The sequence below is a fragment of the Fringilla coelebs genome (genome assembly GCF_963513975.1).
Source record: "Fringilla coelebs genome assembly, chromosome: 4".
Lineage (NCBI taxonomy): Eukaryota > Metazoa > Chordata > Aves > Passeriformes > Fringillidae > Fringilla > Fringilla coelebs.
The window spans coordinates 43,251,170-43,272,422 of record NC_140032.1 but is presented as its reverse complement, the minus strand read 5'-3'; the positions used below and the strand labels follow the sequence as shown (position 1 = coordinate 43,272,422).

Genomic DNA, 21,253 nt, shown 5'->3' with positions numbered 1-21,253 from the left:
TGGCTGGGAAATTAGGATAAAAAGAAGGCTGCATCCCCTAGAAATTTGAGAGAACCCATGGGAAATGCCCCATGACCTCTCCCTTTGAATTAAGTTGCAGAACTCCTTTATCTCCTTTTTGGTCATAAACCTCTGGTGTTTGTGGATTACTTTTCCTGACATATTTGACTTGAGCTCTTCCCTTCTGAAAAAATAGTCTTAATTCCCTTCTGTAATTAAGACTGTGACTGTGCTATAGCACATATGTATGAAAGGAACAAAATTAAACTAGGACAATTTTTATTCTCTACTGGCTAAGCCTTCTGCCATCATCACTTTATTGTCCTTTCAAAACAGAATTTCTGATTGTAATTCAGCTACAGTCAATTTTAAGAGCAAAATTAAGGAGAGTAGAAATTTAATCTCATCCAAGCATAATTACACTGACAAAGCACTATATTTTCTCTAACTCAGGAACAGTGGAAAAGTATTTTGACCAGTACTTAAAGATCTCAGTCAGACTCCTAGAATAGAAAATGTAGCCCAAATTATTAAAGCTTAAGAAAATCACAGGAAAATGAGAACAATATTCCAACAAGGACACTGTTATAAGTCTCCATTACACTGTACTTCCATCCATTGTCTTGTTTTTAGAATCATAACATAAGACTAGCAGTTTTGTGAAATACCACCTTTAGACATTCCAAAGCCCATTAAAAATGCCAGGCCTTTATGTATTTTAGGAGTCATTCATTCCACTTCTTGCAGTAATGGAAAACCACCCCTCAAATGACAAAGTATGAGATACACCCTTTTGTTTGGGACCTCTTTCACCCAGCGGTCTTTCAACTAATTAGTTTTGACCAGGCGCTGAGAAATGTGGGAGGTGTTAGAGAACCTCCTATTACAGAGCAAATTGAACCTGGTGATGTGGCCATCGAGAGGAAAGCTCATGTCTTTACAATCAATTTGCTGGGCGAAAGTATGGGGTTAACAAGCTTGAAATGGATCTTAATGTCTGTACTAACTTTGGGCAGCAGGTTTGTTGCAGAGACCAGACAGCTTGGCTCCTGAAACAAGCAAGTGGGTCTGCACAAGCCAGAGTTTCTGAGCTTTGGGGTAAAATGTAGGTACGAGTGGGGATTTGTGGCTGGCAGTTCAGGAAAGCTGTACCTTCCGATTACCTCAGCCAATGGGGAAAGGAAGAGGGAACATGAGGCCAGGAGTTTAGGATAAAAGGAGGCTGGGCCCTTTGAAACCTCCAGAGAGAAAACTCTGCGGGTGTGTGCCCCAGTGGACTCTCTCTCTTTATTTGAATGAAGCTGCAGGATTCCTCTGTCTCCTTTTTGGACATAAATCTCTGGTGTTTGTGGATTTTCCTGACACAGTGAAAGGGCTTCAGGGCTGCCAGGGCACTTGGGGCAGCTGAGCCTGGCTGTCCCCATGATGCCTTGAGAGGCTACCTAGAACAGAGGCTAGACAGTGTTATAGGAATAAAGTAGGTATTTATTAAAAGGCCTTCAAAGGATGCACCTTGGGCACTACAAGAGCCCGGCCATGGCTCCACCCAAGATGGGACACCAAGTCACAAGTTTTCACACTTTTATAAGTTTTGGTCCATTCACATATTTGGGTTCATTGTCCAATTACAAATTCAGGTTATGAAGTCCTGTCCTCCCAGACTGCTCTCCTCAATTTGCTGATGTTTATATCTTTTGGGCCTGAAGCTGCAACGGTGTCCTTGGTGCTCAGGCTGGAAAAGGATTGCTTTGTCTAACTAAGCTGTGAAGAGAACTTGCTAACACTTGATACGAAGTTCAGAGTTATCTACTAATGCAGTACAGAATCTGGAAAGTACGAAAGCTAAATCTTAAGTCATCACACAGGGGCCATGGGCAGAGAAAACCTGCAGAGCCACTTGCCCCAACATCAGTCAAGAGCATGTTTTGGAGGTGGATGGGCTCTCCGGGTTGCTGAGACCACATTCAAACTCTGAAACAAGGAATGTATTCCCGCTGTGGTTCCAGGTGTATGCTCCAGCCATGTGCTGGCTTGGTCTGGGGGTGACACCTGGGTGTTTATTGGCAGTCTACCTTCACAAGTAATGGGGAGATGGGAGCACTGCTGCCTCATGAGTACTGAACAGAAGACGTGAGGTCCTTGCCCCAGGCCCACATCAAGAGTGAATGCTCCTCTGAAAACCCCTCCTTCCTCTCCTCTTCCTCTACTGCAGGCAGCGTGTTCAGCTCTGACACCCACCCTGCCACACACACGTGCTGCTCAGAGAAAACCTACACTGCAATGGGGACTTTGCAAATGTTGCAGCAACCATTCGCTTGGCAGCAGCAGAAAAAACAGCAGAGCTCGATTTTGTTTCAGGCTGTGAAGGAGCAGGAAGGGGCCCAGACCCTCGGACTGCAGTGGTGAGGGTGACAGGAGGAAAAGAACTGTCACAGGGAGTGTGGGGACATAGTCACTTTAAGGGCTGGCCAAAGGAAATGAAAGGCAGCAAGACAAAATACGAGCCCTCAACAGCAGATGAGGGGGTGTACCAACAGATTTCATCCTGAGTTAGCAAGCTGAAAATATGATGCACATGAGAAAGAACAAAAAGCTTTGCATTAAAGGCGTCTTTTCTAATTTGCATTTCATTTTTAGTAATACTCTGGTGCGCACAATGAGGAATGGGATCATTGGCTGCACCAATGATCCCTGGCTGCGTCAGGTTTCAGGGAAGGGGTCACCTTGCAAAAGGCATTGAAAACATTCTCAGGAACTGCCTGAAGATCTCAGCATGGACATTTTCATTTGCTTTTATTTAAACACTTGACTTAGTATGGCAGATATGAAGCCACTGCTGTTGCAAAGCAATTTCTCAGAACTTGCTGCAGCTGAAGGAAAGTGATTTACAACACAAATAATAATTAAAGCAAGCCGTCAGTAATTAAAGTTGCTATAACAGTCATCACAATGAACAACTGCTTCAAGCAACACCAGATGTGGCCAGGCCCTTCCCTTCCACGGGCAGCAAGGGCTTTATTTTCCCACATCCCGTGGCTCTTGCGACAGGCCTTTCATACAATACGCGTGGTGTTAGACCACGGTTATCATGTTCTTTTTGTGCCCTCAGTTTGATTCTACGGTTAGGAAAAAAAAAAATAACACACCAAAAAACCCAACAAACGAAAGCCCAAACCAAAACAAACGAAGAAGAAGAAGAAAAAAACAATAATGATAAACAACACAACAAAAACCACGCGCACAGTGGCCAAAACCCCGGCGCTGCGCGCAGCCACCCGCTGCCGCCGTGAGGGCGGTGAGGGCCGCGGGCCGGGCCGGGCCGGGCGGGGCGGGCGGCAGGCGGCGCTGCGCACGCGGCCTCCCGGCTTCCCTCCCTCCTTTCCTCCCGCCGGCCTTTTCCCGCCCGGTGGCGCCGGAATCAAACCGCGCCGCCCGCCCGCGAAATGGTAAGCGGGGCCGCCCGCCCTCCGCCGCGCCCCGCTTTCCTTCCCGGGCGCCCGCAGAGGCTGCGGGGGAAGCCGCGACCGCGGTGATGGCGGGTGACGGCCGCCCGCGCCTCGCTGTACTCCCGCCCCTGTGGCTCTGAGGGGAGCGGGGCTCCGGCTCCGGGGAGGCCCCACGGTTCTGGGGGTGCAGCGCCAGCACGGCGTGGGCCGTGCCTTTGGGTTGTTGAAGAGCGATCTAAACGAGCCGGCACCCGGAGGAGTGGCCATAGCCCCGTGGCTGTGGCTCGAGGTGGGCACGGTGCCCGCTGCTTCTCCCGAGACACGGGAGCCCAGGTGCGGCCAGGCTCAGCCTCTGGCTGCGGCTGTGGGGAGGTGGGAGCGGGCAGAGCAATCGCAGGTGTGCCCGAGTGCGCTCACAGCACGGCATTCTTCGTCTGCCTGCGGGAGCGGCGGCGAAAGGGATGCTCGTGGTGTGGTTAGTGTTTGTGGTGGGGAACGCCTGCCAGTGAGGTAGGAATTAACGTGAAAGTCAATAACCTTCATCGAGAGTGCTCTTGGCTTCGTTGTTTTGCTCTGTTTGCTGGAGCGGCGGTGTGAAACTTCACGCCCGAGGGGTGTAGGTACAAGCACATGCTTCCAGAAGCGCCACTTCCATTCCATGTCATGCGCCTACGCGTTTTGTTCCTGCTGCTGCTGGTGTCAGGGCTCTTGGAAAAGGCAGGAGGTGGAAGTTAAATCCATCTGCTTTCTGTTCATGCTCCTGCTTGAATGTTCACGGCAGCTCCAGATTCTCATCCGCCAGTATACTGACATTGCAGGAGACAGCTGTGATGACCTAGGGCATCGCTGGCTAAAAGAGGAGAGAGGGGACCTAAAAAAATAGTAATGGTGCTTTTTGTTAAATATAATACTGATTGCTCCTGTTCCTGTCTGTGTATTATTGCAGGTGTATAAGGTAGCTTTTACATTTGTTTTTTAAAAGTAAATCAGTCTGGCCATTTTGCTCTTGGTGTATGTTTTAAGTATTATGTGCTGCCTGATCATATTCTTTTTTAAAAAGAAGCTGTTATTAAAAAGTAAAAATAGTGTTGACTCCTTTCTGTTGGAAACTTGGAAACAACCATGTCTCTCTCAAAGTATCTTGTTATTAGACTATCCACTTCCACTGATTTATAGGTGACAATATGCCTTTTTTGTTTGTTTGTTTTTTAAAATGAGACCTTTTTCTGCTAACATCCTATTTGGCCCTTTTCATCCCCCTTTTTAGTAGCTATAAACAGTGTGAATCAGAGAGTGGGGCAAGGGGAAACTTCAGATAAAAATTATGGCTGTTGCTTTTCTGTTGTTGATGATTATGCTAAATGCTATTAATTAAACTTTAATTCTCTGTGAAGTATTTGATACACTAATTTTATAAGAGCCATATCAAAATAGCATCTCTGAAAGTGACCAGAGGAGATTGTTTCTCAGTTTTGTGTTGTTGATAGCAGCTTGTGAATAGCCATTTCTGCCTTTTGCCTGTAGTTGAACCCACATTATTTAATGCTTGGTCACACAACCACAGAGAAAAGAAATGAAAGCAGCATGATTTTTAAAAGGTGACCTTGAAATTATGAAGTTGGTTTGGACCTTTGAAGAAAGGCATACCTCAAAATGCTCTTTAACTCCTTAAAAAAAGCCAAATGGCCTACAACTCACATTACTGTCTGCATATCACAAGATAGAAAGCAATTAAAAAACAACTAAACCAAACAGAAGGTACACCTTATCTTTTTAGGAGTTATTAAGTATTTGTGTGAGTTTGGTATAAGTACTTATTTTGGGATTGGTATGTATCAAGGAGCATTGAGGCTGGAACTGGGTTATATGTATGGTTGGCTCCAAACTTAAAGGTAGGTCCCTCCATTTAATAGAGTAGCTTATGTAGAGATTATTTGCAAAGGAGTTTATCTGAAAGTCTGGGTTTAGTGGTAAGGTATTTTAAAGGATGTCAAATATAACTTAAAGGTAAATAGATTTGAGTTCTGAGCAGATACTAATTATTCTGATGGCTGAATGTCTTGGTTTGTTTTTTTTTTTTTTCTTTTTTCCCATGTTCTAGTCCAAGAAAAAAGGTCTGAGTTTTGAAGAGAAAAGGGCCCGCATGATGGAGATTTTTTTTGAAACAGTAAGTAACTTGTAATTGTCCTGCATTTACATTGGTGGGAAAACAGGTTCTAAAAGGAGCTTAACTGTAGGTCTAGCTGAACTCTATATCCTGGCAGGCACTTCACTGATACCCTGTGGCATCAGGGTGAAAATTACAGGGGCAAAACTTTATTAATTCAACTTCTGATCAGGTGTCCCATCCCCAGGTGGAGCCAAGGAATGAAAATGCACAGGTGGTGTTAAATTCTTCAGGTGCTACCTGTGCACACCTTCTCATTTTGAGTCTGTTACCATAAGAGGGGTCAGCAGGGAATTAGGAGGTATCTCACTGCATTTTGTGGGAGGAGAAAGAAATCTGAGCTTAAGAAAAGCTGAGAGCAGAGTTGGAAAGGGTCCCTGGGGAAAAGAAACCTGGAGATCCAAAAGCTGGGCTACAATTGTATTGATGGCACATGTAATGTACCATGTTTTACTTTTTAGAAAAAATACTGTGACACTTGAGTACTGGAGCAATATGGTGCATCTGTGCTGACAGTCTAACCTGGGATTTAAGGGCTTTATATTCTAACTTGAGATGAAATATGATGACTTCAGATCACCAAAGGAAAGAGAAGGGCTTGTTACAATAATAGTTTTTTCCTTATTATTTAATTCTCAGTATGTTCCAGTTCTATTGAGGGATATGCAGGCTATATCCCAAACAAAACCAAACATACTATGTATTTCCTACTTGCTTTTGTTGGCATTGATTTAGTGTAAAAAACACTCAGGCTTAGATGATGCTGTCTTTTGGAACTGAAATGTCTTTTATGTTTTGCACAGAAAGATGTCTTCCAGTTGAAGGATCTAGAGAAGATTGCTCCAAAAGAAAAGGGGATTAGTAAGTGTTTATAAAAGTTATTTCTCTTGAGCAAGTAATAATTTTTGAGACAGGTCCTACAGTGTAAATTTTCCTGGCTACAATCGTAGGTTTGTGATTTTAATAATGGAAAATATAGCTAGAGTGGGAGACTGGTCAGTGGCAGGGCTGTAGTGACATGGGATAGGGGCTTGCTTAGGCTCTGAGCTGCCTGATTTGCAGTGGCTTTCAGTGTATGAAATGATTGTTTGCACTCAGGTATTAAATATCTGGCTGTAATAACACAAATGTTTAAAATGCTAGTCCAAATACACATGGGCAGTGTGCTCTTGAGCTTTTCTCCTCCAAAAATGGCTGGGCAGCTATAAATGGAAAGGGCTTGTCTTTTCTATAAAAGCCCTCCTGATGAGATCCATTGGTTTAGATCCAAGAGGATTTATCTATGCTCTTGGATTGTTTTGTATGTTCCTTATTAGTTTTCCTTCTATGCTCCTTGACAAAAGGGAGGCAAAGCATAATGTTTGTGTACTGTCCTTCTCTAGCTTATCTTGGTGGCACTGCAAGAGTAAGTGAACTTGCTGAGAGAACTGCAGAGGTGAATATCACAAAGCAGAGTTTTTCAGTTGTGTCAACAGCTAACAGAGGCATTCATAGGCCTCTGAAGAGATGTGGTGCTGTCTTGGTTGGTTTGTCAATGCATATGTTTAGTTGTAATTTGCAGTAAGATTGAGTTTAGAGTTTTTAAAGCCATTAATACCTTTGAATAGTCCAAATTCATCCTGTCTCTGCATATGAAGGCATTTATCCACACAAGCCCCAGTTACTTAGAAAAGAAAAATTACTAACCTGTTCCCATCCTGACATCCAGCCTAGAGTTTCCAAAAGATATGGGGCCCTCTGTAGTCTTGAAATTGAACATCAGGTACCAAAACCCATAATTGAGCTTAAAAGTCTTTATATCTGTAACACCTGAGTTTAACATGACTATTTAGCTTTGTTGAACAGGTACCATTTTTTTAAAATGGTGAATTATATCACAGGATTGAAAGGAAATGATCGGTTTTGTTCAGAAATGTTGATGCTTGCGAGTGTAAATGATGTTTTATATTGGAAGTGAATATAATTAAAATCAGAATCTGTCCTTTCTGAGTCTATAGACAGATGGCTTTAGTGCCTCTGCTGCTGTGAAATGTATGCTGCTGCATACATTCCATTACAAAGTGAAGCCTAATTACACTCCTAATCAAGAAACTTAAACAAGTTAATCCAAGTTAGAATTAAGATTGCAGGACAACTTCTCAGGTGCCTCTCATTGTTATGGTATTGTAGTGTAACATGCATGTATTTTGTGCAATACTCCTGAGCAGTGTTTTGCACACATCTGGTAGCAGATGTGCAGAATAGCAGCGTTTAGGAGCAAACTACTGGTTTCAGAGACATTCATCCCTTCAAGTGAAGCTTTGGGCATGTTGTCCTTGTGAAATCTTCCAGCTAGCTGACACTGGAGGAGAATACAGATGATTGTAGATAATAGTTTGCGGTATTCATAATTCTCCATAGTCCAGCTGCTATGCAGTTCTGATTTTACATTTTTGCTTTTATTAGCCTCGATGTCAGTGAAAGAGATTCTGCAGAGCCTTGTTGATGATGGCATGGTGGACACTGATAGAATTGGAACTTCCAATTATTTCTGGGCTTTTCCTAGTAAAGCTCTTCATGCCAGGAAGCGTAAATTGGAGGAGTTGGAGTCTCAGGTAAACCTGTTTTATGAAAAATACTTGTTTATCTGAATGGGTTTGCTTTTTCTTATACCTTCTTGTCATCCTTGTTTATATCTCTCATGTGTACAAATGTACATGTCCACGCATGCAGGTTTTACTATAGGAATTATCTATCACTCATAGTATTGTCATTAGTTTACTGTTACCACAGGAAAACTTTGGAGGTTCTTATTGGAGCTTGAGAAAGCTTTTTGTCTGCTTGCTGCTGAAAGCATGCTAGTCATGATGCAAAGCATCATTTACGGTCTCAAAGGTAGCATGTTTTTGTGTCTTTTATATAAAGACACAAAAGGCTGTCATGAGGTAATAACTTAAAAGTGATGACAGCTGGAATGCATAACATGAGTAGATGAGGCAATGGTTTCTACTTAGCCCATTGTGTTTTCATCTGCTTTTATTGGTGGCCTAATTTGTGAGCACTTCTGTAATCCCATACTGCACTTCTAGCAGGAGAAAAGAGCAAATTGGTCATGAATCACAGAATCAAGGAGTGGTTGGGTTGGAAGGGACCTCTGGCGATCTAGTCCAATTCCCTGCTAAAGCAGGTTCACCCCGGAGTAGGTTGCACATGATAATGTGCAGGTGGATCTGGAGTATCTCCAGAGAAGGAGAGTCAATGACCTCCCTGGGCAGTCTTTTCCAGTGCTCTGTCACCCTCAAAGAAAAGATTTTTTTCTCTTATTTATATAGAACTTTGTGTTTGTGCCAGTTGCCCCTTGTCTTTTTTCTGGCCTCACTTTAAAGAGTCTGGCTCCATCCCCTGGACACCTGCCCTTAAGGTATTTGTATTGATAAGGTCCCCTTGTCTTTTGTGAAGTCATCTCTTCTTCAGGCTGCACTGGTCTAGCTCCCTCAGCCTTTCCTCATAAGTGGGATACTCCAGTCCCCTCCTTATCTCCAGTCCTCTGCTGGGCTCTCTCCAGTAGCTGCTTGTCTTTCTTGAACGGAGGAGCCCAGAACAGGGCAGAGTGCTCCTGAGGAGGCCTTGCCAGGGCAGGGGACAGGAGGAGGAGAGGCCCTTCCTCAAAAGAGCAGGGCATCTTTTGTTGCAACATTGCTGTTCTGTGCATCTGGTCCTTTCCTACTTTTTGGGAACTGTCTTTCTTTCTGCTTCTAATGGGAGTGGGAAAGCATCTATTCATCAGTTTATTTGCAATGGGAGTATATGATAACAAGATGAACAAATGAGCTTTTTGAGACCATGTGGTGTGATTGTACTGCAGCGCTGCCAACTCTTCCCATGATTATTCAGCATTATGTTCTTTCTTCAAAGAATCATTTGAATTAATGCAGATTTACTGGTAGCATCTGAACATTTTTACAGCAATTATTTTCTTCAGGCATAGCTCTGAGTGAATCTCAGGCATTGGTGTCTTATGTACAGTGTTGTCAACTTCAGCTGTTTCTTTATATTTGTACAGTTATATCAAAATAATCAAAAGAAAAATGCTTTTTCTCCCCATCTTGAATTGAAAAGGGAGTTTGACTTAGCTGAATATGGTTTTACTGTTTGCAGGCATGGACTTAACCTGGCACAACTGACTTAAATAATTTTTATAGACTCATAGTAACAATGCACTGGCTCTTATTCCAGTGGAGTTTCATTTGTCTGAAACGGATTAGTTTAACTCTGCACTGAATTGGAACTGAACTTCCTAGTAAAATGACTCAACTTATTAGTACATTCACACAAGTTTTAGACAAGGCTACTTACTTTGCCAACACACAAATTGCCAACTAAGAAACTGAAAAAATATGTTCCAAAACTCCTGCTTTGCCCACCAAACTCCCTGGTGCCACTGTTTTGTCAAATGCAAATGATTTTCTCTTGGTTCCTTTTTGTTGTTGCTCATGCTCCATATTATAGTCAAGTCATTGAAAGATGGAGTTGATATTTGTTGTCCTTGCCCTTGGCCCTAGTCCCATTGTGAATTTTGAACATAATTGGTCAAGCAGGTCTCTGGCATACCCTGATGAATATCTTCCTTGGAATGTCTTGCAGAATCTGCCTAATGTACTCCATGATAAGTATCCAGGAATTGCCTACAAAAATATGCTGAGCTGTTTTAAATGTGTTTTTACTTAAACAGGCACATCTATTATTGTGAAAGTGTAATAGGCATGTAGTTATTGATTTGTGATGTTATTTCTGTAGAAAAATGCTATTCTGATATGAACAATTCTGCAATATAAAACTGTTCCAGAAATAGTTTTATTACCAGAGCCTTACTTGCAAACCAAGCCCTGCCCCTGACATATGGGCTTATTGGTATGAGAGCTCTCTTTTATGATGGTATGAGTCTTCAAAAATGAGTCTTGGTTTTCTGATGAGACTGGAAGTGTTTCAGCATTTCAGGGAAAAGCATTTTCACAAGCTGAAAATAACTTCTCTTTTGACACAGTGGAAAGGTGGCATTTTCAATGAAAAGTTCTCTGAACATTTTTATGAGATGATAACAGGTTCTGTCTGTGAGTTCAAATTGGCTCTTTTGGTGTTTGTACTCTTCTTGATGTGCACACATACAGATTTTCTTAAGGACTTCTAAATCTAGTCACTGACTATCAGAAAACTTCTTGTCAGAACATACAAAGCAAAGGAAAAGAGTCAGCTTTTGTACCATTTCTGTTGCATGTTGCTTGTCTTTGATCATTCCCATATAGAGCTTGTGGAATGCTGAGAGATGTGTTTTCTCTCTGTGTCTTGTCCAGATTGATTGTTAACTACCTGAGTTGGTCTCTTTGTTTAGCAGTTAAAAGCCAGAATCAAGCTGCCTTATTTAAAGCATGTTTAAAAATCCAGCAGTTCAGTTCATGCTGCAATTCAGGCTTTTTACCAGGAGGCATTATCTTTGTTTCCTGAGGGCATGGGTAAATAGTCAAGGGAAAGGAGTGATCACAAGTGCTGAATTTTAATTTGAAAATAATGTGGAGGAACAGAACAGGCTTCTTCATGATACCTACTAATTCACGGCACTGAGGCTTATGTTTGACAAGTTGGGCCTGCTACAGGACCTTTTGCCTGCATATGTTGATACTTCAGAATGTTACAGCCAGGTTGCTCATAGCATTCTGCATTTTACAGAACTTGTGATTGTAGGAGGCTGTTTAAGGAGCTGTTCTTGAAACACTTTTTTTGTTTCATATTTTTTAGTGATTATTAAGCCATCCTGGAGATGCAGAAGCAAAGAAGTCTGGCTTGATATTCATAATGAAGATCAAGCCAGTTTTATCTGGATGTTTTAAGCTGCACTTCACAGGGGTTCTGTAGACACCAGACTTTTTCCAGGAAGGATTTATTATATGATCAGTGTGCAGAGATACCACAATTAAAAACAATGCTAAAGTTTCTTTGACAGCTGCCCTGCCTGACCCCATCTTTTGGCTTGCTTTTGTGGAGGCAGGTGTTTGGAGAGGGGCACTAATCCCTGACATATATGAGGCAGATCTTGTGGTGATTTAATTAGTATCTTGGTGGTGCCTTTTAACCCCAAGTTACTGCTTGGGCCTCTTCCTGTTTTTCTGAAAAGCAAGGATAGCAAATGTCTTTAGTTTGTGTAGCATCTGTTAGAACTATTTCCTACTATAGCTCCCACAGTGAGAATTGCTAAGTAGGTCCCTTTGGATTTTGTATTGATTTGTTTTGCAGTGGTGTGGTTGCTCCTAAAGGTTTACACCTTCTGTCAGGTGCTTATTCTTCACCTCGTGGTTACGCGTATGCATCTGTGAAGAGGACCACTGGAAAAGTGAATTATGGGAAGCTGCATTTTAGGGAGATGGGTTTATACACACATTTGGTTAGATTGGGTACGGGTGTGAGATGGTGAAAGAAGAGCGAAGGTGTGGACTGAGAAATAATGTTTTAACAATGTTTATAAATGAAGAAAATTTTAATGCAGCCTCACCTGTCAAGACGACTTTTGAAGCTTACTGAGGGGTTAGTCTTCCTTCCCTAGAAAAGGTGAAATTATGAGATCTTTATCAATATTTTTTTGGCTGTTGGATTCAGAAGCCTGGAGTTACCTATGATCAGTTATAGTTTGACAAAACAAGATGTTTATTCTTGGTATAACAGTTATGAGTGAGGGAAAGAGAAATCTTTCTGACGTAGCCTTAGTATAAGCAGATTCAGCTTAGATTTTTTTCATTTTTTCATCTGTGTCTTGGGCAAAACACTTGCATCTGTGCTGAGAGGGACCTGAAATACTAAGCACTTGGATGATGTTGTGGTTGTTAGTGTAACTATTGACAGTACTATGAGCACTGTAGTCCAGTAGCTTGGGAAATCAACCAGTTAGTTTCTTTTCCTCTGTGTGGTGTTGTTCATTTCACTGTTCTGTTTAAAACTGTTCATTTCACTGTGTTGTTATTTGACTCATTTCTCATGGTGTTGCTGTCTTGTGGGTTGATCTTTTGTGTTCTAAGGCTTTTGCAAGGGAAAGTTTAACAGCCAAAACTGTTAGAGCTGCTGTTCCAACTAAGAGCAAAATGGTGTCACCTTGAAGGGCAACAGAGATGGAACAGAATATTTTTAGAGCAGGATACAGGATGGACATTTTGTGCTGCTCCTGTGCTTGCTTCAAAATACTCATGACCAAGGAGGTTTCTGGCAATGTTTTTCTCCCGCTAAGCATTGCATTGGGCCACTGTTAGTTAAGATAGAAAAGATTAGTTGATGCTTCATTCCTTAAATCCCTACCCTAGGGCTGGTAAAATGAGGGAATTTCAGTTCCCATGACTCATATATTGAACCAAGGAGAGAATTTGCACTGGGTACATACTGGCTCACGTTTGCCAGCTAGTCTGAAAAAAAAAAAAATCCAACAAAAAACCCAACAAACCCCACCCCCCTGGGCAGGAATGAACTTGAAATCAAGCGACTTCATATGTATTAAATTGTTTGTACTAATGAGCATTGAAATATGAACAGTGAAAGAATTTATTTTAGTAAAAATGCAATGAATAGAATGCTGTATTAGGAAAAGCTTATGTTAGGAAAGCACATTGTTTGAAAATAGTTAATGGAAAAAGATATTCGTATTGTGAGTAATCTGGCTTGAAACCTCCTGAAGATGTCTGACAACTTAAGTAAAAGGAGAGAACCTTGTTGGTTAGAGTGCACACAAAAAAATTTCGAGTTTTAACCATCAGAAAGTTCTTTCAAGATGCAGTTTGGTTTATTTCTATCCTTTTAGATATATTTTTCCTCCTTAAATACTGTCACTGGAGAGTTGCTGAATAAATCTGCTTGAGACCACTGACTGAAGCTCAGGAAACTTCTGCTGTCCTTATTGTTCCAGTGTGGGCAGCCTCCTCCTTCATCTCATTGACTCAATTGTCTGGGTATTTCCACATGGCTTGGAGGTTGATCCTGGACTGCAGTTAAGTACAAGTGCTTAGCAGTGGCTGGCTAGAAGTAACCAATCCTGAACTGAGGTACAAATCCCTGGAGGTGACAGATGTGCAGTGAGGAGTAGCAGGCCTGATGATGCTTGAAGTCAGGTGATGTTACTGTAGATACTGGGCTAGTTTTGTGCCCCGGATGGAGCTTTGCATTAGCAGGGAGAGCCTGTGGGACCTAGTTCTGTGGAGCAAGCTTTTGGCATTGCTTTGTAGAAATGTCCTCAGCAGATGGTACAGCATCATCTCTCAGCAGAGCTCCTCACACACCTCAGGTCTCTATTGCAGTTTTCAGCCTCTGATAGTTCTGAATGCAGGTCTCACTTGTTTGGGTTTTTTTGCCTCTCAGTAGTGATGAACTATTCTTAGAGGTACACGTGCAACACCTTTGGAATCCATGGCTTAATGCTTTCCATAGAACGGTTTATTTTTTCAGTGTAATATTTTCACATTATCCATTGAAAAGCTCTATTCAGTGTGTGTCTAAAAATTCTTTGTCTATTTATTGAAAAAAAAAAAAGGACGTGCAGGCATAAAATGTCTTAAGGTTTTTCATGATCTTAAGCTTTGCTGTAATACATTTAGAAAGCTTAGCGCTATCTTTTTCATATATATTTTATTAATTTTAGGTAGTAGATATATCGTATGGTTAAAGAATTGTCCTCTAAACCAGAGAGGTATGTTTGCAGAACCAGAAGTCAGAACTAATGTGTGTGACTTATGCTAGGAATTACTTATTTAGACATTTTTCTCATTCAGTAATTTAGACATATGTGTTCTTACAATTCAGTTTTATTAGGTTGCAGAAAATGCAATAAATTGTTCCTTTCCAGGAAAAATAAAATTCTAAAGAATTTTATCTCTAAAGAGGTCTTTCTTTTAATGCCATTATAAGGCCTTGAGCAATGTGGGATGTGTCCCTGCCCATGGCAGAGGTAGTAGGGACTGGACGGTCTTTAAGATCCCTTCCAACCCTTACCATTCTATTATTCTGTAATATGTAGGCAGGATCCCAGTGTGTTGACTAAGGTGTTAGAGCAGTCTTCCCATATGCATGCTGGGCCTCCTTTTTTCCCCCTCTTATTTGTGGATGTGTCATTTAGCTTTCTAGTTAGTTAGTTAGTTATTCTTCCTTGGATTGCCCTGACCATTTTGATAGTCTGCAGCCCCAGTGAGCTGATTCCATTCTGTGCTGGCTTACTTTTTTTATTTCTCTTGCATAGTAACTACTGTCCCAACAGAGACAATTAGTGACCCTTCCTATGTTCAGCCTTCTGGCTTTCACTGACTTGTACATTTTATTTGAACTGAAGGACTAGACTCATAAAGAAATGGCTTACTGCAGAGCTGGCATGGTATGACTAACTCACTTCAAACCATCCAGGGGGAGCTGTAGGAATAAGGGCAAGAGGCTGAAAATTTGCATCATTTAAACATTATGAGTATGTTGATTACATCTATGCCCATTTGTTTGTTGATCCTGTAAGGCTTATTCCCTCTATTAGCCCCTTGGAAAATGCTAATAAAATTTTATTAGAATAGTCCAAAATTTTTGTTACTTCTGCATCTTGCACTTGAAAAAGCTGATATCTTAAAATTATTGTGCATTTACTATGTCCTAAAATGTCCATCAGAGAAGATTCTTCTAATGCTGTAGCTTATTAGAGCCTTCTGGAATTGTGTTTTATGGCATGCTACAAAGCCCTGGAGAGTATGCTTAGTTACTGCTCTCATGGCAGATTTCTAAAAATACAGTGCTCTGGAGGCTTCTGTTGGAATTAAGCAACTTCATAATTTGGTGTTCATTAGTTGAATTTCATGCTTTTCCTTTTACTGTTAATATGTAACTAACATGATGGCAACTGGGAAATGTAGGTTTTCCTTTTCTTCCTTCTTGATGAGCATAAGGTAAAATTGGCATGATTTATGAGCAATATTTTTAAAATCTTCCTCTGTAATAACTAAAGATTTTAGTGTAGGTTTGAAGGAAGATTCCTGCTATACTAAAAAGGATATATTGATATTTATTCTGATATAATGCAGGAAACCCACTAGTTTTTTCAAACAGGGTTGTGTGTGACACTGAATTTTTTAGTTAATATCATCACACAGTTTACCTTTTTAAAGAGATTTGCACTCTGGCTGCTAGCTCCATTCCTGGCATTGCAGTGAAATTGTCAATCTGAAATGAAAATAAACTGGAACTAAAAACAGGGCTCTCCCTGTAGAAGCCCAGTCAGGTCTGGCAGAGACACAGCCCTGCACATCTCCCTGTGTCCCACAGTCAGCATGGCAGGTGGGAATGGCCATTCAGCAAATCAGCAGAAAACCATCATCCCAAGAAACTTTAAAGGCTTAAATGTTCTGTGCTGTCTGGAAATTCGCCTGTACTGTAAGGCCAGAAGCTTCCAGCCTGATGATAGGCAGACAATACTACTTTCAAAGCAGGATTTGATGGAGACAGTGAATTGTAGTCCTATTTAATGTAAACTTTGACTTTCACCTTAAAATCTTTTAATTCAATTAATATAGCGTATTTTATTTTAGAAAATTAACATGCATGCAGAAATGAGCTACCAGCAAGCAATTATAGAAATCTCACTTCATAGAATTTTCCTCTTCTGAAAGGAATAAAATTAAAGAAAAACTAAACAAAAAAAACAGAGTATAAAACCAAAATGTGTTAAATTATTTTGATGCAGGGAGGCTTTAGAGGAAAAGTTCTTTCTTGTCACAGCCAAACAGCTCATTATTTTTGAACACATGGAAAGACTCTTCTTTGTATCAAGAATTGGAGATGACTGGGTGATCTGTCTAAGCATTACTTAAAAATGACAAAATTGGCATAAAGAGTTAGTATGTAAAAACTGCTGTCAAAACTCTGAAGTTTGATGGATGTATTTTACTGAGGTTTATTATTTTACTGATAATATCTCAGTGTAGAATTTGGGCATTTCTAGAAGTTTGTGGAATAAAGTTTGATTTTGTTTCTAAAGTCTTTAAGCAGAATGTGAGCTCAGGGAATATTGTGTTTTAACTTATGCCTGTCTCTATTTAGTCCCTGAAGGCATTGTCAGTGTATGGTCCAGCTGCTTGGGATAGCAATCTCTAAAAACCCTTTAGGGAAAAATTGAAACTTCTCTTCGTTCTCTCCCTTTCTTTCCAAGGGAAAATATCTTTCTATGTTCTTCCTGCCTTGAACAGACCTATTAACTACCACCTTGGACTTTGTAGGTTTATAAAATACCCTAGTATTCAGTAACAAACATATACTTCATGTCCAGGTATGAAAATTTTCTGTAGTTCTGTCAGTCATGTGAATGTCTTTTGAAGTTCTTTCAGCTTTCCTTATTAGATTGCGTGCATTTGTGAAACAGTGTTGAATGAGGTGTTTCGTTTGGGGTTTTTTTAGGTTGATTGGGGCGTGCTTGATATTTGTATCTGAGTAGACAGCCATCTGTCCCTCAGGTCGTGCCAATTACACCAACTCTGAAAGCAGCCACAGAAATTCAGTTCTTTCATTGAGCCTGCACAACTGTTTCTTTCACCTTTTGTCTTTTAAGGAGGTTGGCCTCGAGCAGTTATTTTTTGTTGCGTAACCACTACTTATCAAATGGTGTTGCAAATGGATGAAGCAAAAACAAAAGCTCTTGGCAAGACATTTTCTCTAAATTAACTTAATTATTATGGTAAATCTAAAAAGATGGAAAGTAATTGAATTAAAATACTTCTAATGTAGAGGGATTTGCTGTCTGGTAATATTTTTAAAATAATCGCAGGTAACAACATCAGATTTGTACATTTGAACCTTCATGTGGATGGGTGAAGGTTCCTGTGGAGGGGGAATTTCTCATTTGTTTCTTCTGAATACCCCACATTTTATTTTATTTGCCAGAAAAAAATCAAATACTCATATTCAACATGGCCTGAGAACAAAGCCATACGTAATTTACTGTATGATATTTCAGCTTATCTGTTAGCATGTTTAGTAAATCAGGATTATAGACCTAAATTTAATCTTGAAATGCAAAATGATATGTGTTTGTGGGAGGGGCAAGAAAATATGTTTTTCCCACGTGGATACTCTGGATACTCTAGCAAAACATAGAATACTGCTTATGAGTGCAGAGATCTAACTTAAGAATTAATAGTTTTTGAGAGTCTTTGTAGTGCTTTGTCAAACAGTTGTATGGAGAGTCAGGTTTTCAGTTTAGTCGCCTGAAAGAAACCTTCACCTACTTTGCATGAGTATCAGATACTTTTTTTTTAATCACTGACATATATATAGTGCTAAACTTAAAAATTCACACTTGTTGTCTCTTCAGGCCCTCTTAAAAAAGGCAGAACTTACGCATTGGCAGGATTATTAATATGAAGTTTTGGAGCAAGTGTTATTAACTTAAAATAATCAGTATACCATCCTTTAATTTTGAATGGCAAATATGATGTGTTATGGGGGAAAGGGAATGTATTCAGCTCTGTCTTAATGAGCATGATGAGGGAGTGACACTGTTGTGGGTATGTGCTGCGGGCTGCCTGATCAAGAGGGGGAGGGGGGGATGAGGCTTTCTACAGGCAATTAGCAACAAGTCTCAAAATCACAGGCCTTGGTTCTTGTGGGGGACTTTTAAGCCCCCTGACATCTGCTGGAGAAGCTGTACAGCAATATGCAATCAGTCCAGGAGGTTCCTGGAAAACATTGACAATAACTTCCTGCCACAGGTTGTAGAGGATCCCACAAGGAGTGGTGTGCTGACTGACCTCATAGTAACCAACAGGGAAGTCTTGTGGGGATGTGAAGGTTGGGGACAGCCTTGGCTGTAGTGGCCACAAGATTGTAGAGTTCAGTGTTGGATGAAGAGGTATCAGGACAGCAAGCAAGATGATGACCATGGACGTTAGGTGAACTCATTTTAGCCTCCTTAGGGATATTCTAGGAAGAATCCCATGGGAGCCAGGCTCTGCAGGGAAGAGGGGTCCAGGAGAGTTTATTGATGATGAAGGCTCACTTCCTTCAGGCTTGAGAAAGATGCATCCTAATGAGAAAAGGCAAGGGCACAAGAAACCGCCATAGATGAATAAAGAACTGCTGTCATTACTGAAGTAAAAGCAAAAAGTTCCCAGGAAACAGAAGCAAGGCCAGGTCACTTGGAGTGAGTATTGAGAGGTGGTCAGGAAAAGTAGAAATGAAACTTGAAAGGCCAAATCCCATCTAAAATTACATCTAACCACCTTCTGAAATTCAGCAGGGACAAATGCAGGGTCCTGCACTCAGGGAAGAAAAACATTATGCACCAGTACAGGCTAGGCGCCAACCTGCTGGAAGGCAACTCAGCAGAGAAGGACCCACAGAACCTGGTGGACAGCAAGCTGTGCTTGACCCAGCTGTGTACTCTGGTGGCCAAGAAAGCCAGTGGTATCCTGGGGGTGCATTAGAAAAAGCAGGTTGAGGGAAGTGATACTGTCCCTCTGCTCAGTCCTGGTGAGGCCACATTTGACATTCTGCATCCAGTTCTGAGTTCCACAGTAGAAGAGAGACATGGAGCGCCTGGAGGGGTCCAGTGAATAGTTACTATGTTGGTTAAGGGTCTGGAGAATCTCTCTTAAGAGGAAAGGCTGTAGGAGCCAGGCTTGTTCAGCCTCAAGAAGAGGTGACTGAGAGGGGACCTCCTTAACTTGTCTAAATATCTAAGGGTAGCTGTCAAGAGGATGGATGGAGGCTCTTTTGTGTGGTGCAAAGCAACAGGACAAGAGGCAGTGGGCTGAAACTGATGCCCGGGAAGTTCTACCTGAAATGAGGAAGAAGGTCACTGTACAGGTGACCAAGCACCAGCACAGGTTACCCACAGGGGTTTTGGAGTCTCCCCCACTGGAGATATTCAAGAACAATCTGGACACAATGCTGTGCAGTGTGCTCTAGGACAACCCTGCTTGAGCAGGGATGTTGGACCAGATGATCCACTCTGGTCTCTTCCAACCTGACCAATTCTGTGATCCTTTTTCTCCAGAAAATTTAGTTTATTCCCTATCCTCTCCTGAGTTTTGAATTGACTCTTTCAAAGATTAAATATCTCTGTTTAGTAAAATTTATACATAAAGAGAGTTCTTGAAGATTTTTCTGATACACCTATATTGCAGTATTTAAAAATTAAAAACTTCTTATGAATACAGAAATATGGTGGGCCCTAACTCTGCCGTTCTCTTTTTCTACAGTCAATTTTCCTTCAATTTTATGATGTTTTCTTGCTGAAAAAATCTTGTTTATTCTTCAGTTTATGAGTTAAAAATTCTTACTCTAACTTGCTTTGATCTCTACTCTTGTTCTTACCTGTATTTCCTGAACTATTGCAGTCCCCTAGTTGTTCCTTCCAAGTCCCACCAAATACAAATCCCTACTTCTATTGCTGAAATGGCTTGGAGTGGCTCAGGCTACGACCTTGCATGCTGCTTTTTCTTCCTTTCACAAATGTTAAAAGATTTTTTAAAAAATGCATCTTAATTGCATCTATATAGCAAGTGTATGTGTGCTGTTTGTGCTCACTGAGAATTTGGTGGGATGTTTATCACATCCTTGACTGAGATCCCAGTGGACCTAGTGGCTTCTCCTGCTGTAGTTCAGTTCGGATGGGTTATACGGAGAAATGGCATTTCATGAGTGATACGGGACCCTGAGATCAGAGCAGAGGCCACAAAAAAAAATACTGCAGGTCACAGGAGAGCTCTCCATGCTGCTGTGACCATGATTAGCTGGCTGCAAAGTTTGCCTATGTGTATTTGGAAAGCCTGGGAAGCATGGATTTGTAACTGTGTGTGTAAGAACAGTAGCTGTATGCCTGCTTAGTGTAGTACTTAAGAAAGCAGTTCTGCATTTCAGTGTGCTGCCCTTTGGGATTTTTCTTCCTCTAAGTTTTAGTCAACAGCAATTGTTAAGTGATTTCTTTTAGTAATGTTCTGTGCCTTTCTTTTAACACAAAGGTTTTCAATATTTTCAGATTTTTCTTTGGCTGTTGATCTTTGCATTTTTCCTCTCTATATTATTAGTCTGTTATTAGCTTCAATTTTTTCTATCTTTCTTTAAAATCTAGAGGAATGCTTTGAAGTACTTCTTTCCATGCCTTCTGTCAATTCTACTTAAATTTTTCAGTAGTGAGTTAGCTTTCTCACAGAAAAGAAATACACCTATGTACTGCTTAATGTTGCCCTAGACCTCTTGAACTGCTTTTGTTTAAGCCAAAAGAAAACTAGCCTCGCCTTTAGCCTGAAACAAGACACAGTGAGCTTCAAACCCAAAGCAAATAACTTTGCAAGTTAGAAATATTTAAAAAATGGATGTCTTTAATTCTTCTGTAGTGCCACAGCGAGTGGAGCTCTCAAGAGCAGTAGTTTGTAATACCAGTTTTGGTTGAGTGTTTGGCTGAAAGAAAACCAAATGGATGGTATTTCTCTTTCAAACCATAATGATAGTGAGTTAACAGCTGTGAGCACTCTTGGTGGTTAGCATGTGAGACCTTGGCTTGATTCTTGGCCAGTGAACATAGTCAGGGACTGGGTTTACATGGCTTATACTAGATTTGTAGATATTTTAATATGCTGGTGAGACAAGCTACATGTTTGGTGGAGTA

The 21,253-nt window shown here is 41.0% G+C and overlaps 1 protein-coding gene across 1 annotated transcript in view; it reads left to right on the top strand.

Moving 5' to 3' along the window:
- Positions 1-4,214: 4,214 nt before the first annotated feature.
- Positions 4,215-21,253, top strand: part of MND1 (meiotic nuclear divisions 1) — a gene marked incomplete at both ends in the record, with an annotated part of 39,954 nt that continues 22,915 nt past the window's right edge. Inside the window, 6 exon segments of the mRNA XM_084204009.1 lie at positions 4,215-4,247; positions 5,548-5,613; positions 6,396-6,474; positions 8,059-8,207; positions 20,719-20,731; positions 20,734-20,777. Coding sequence (XP_084060135.1) covers positions 4,215-4,247; positions 5,548-5,613; positions 6,396-6,474; positions 8,059-8,207; positions 20,719-20,731; positions 20,734-20,777 — 384 coding nt within the window.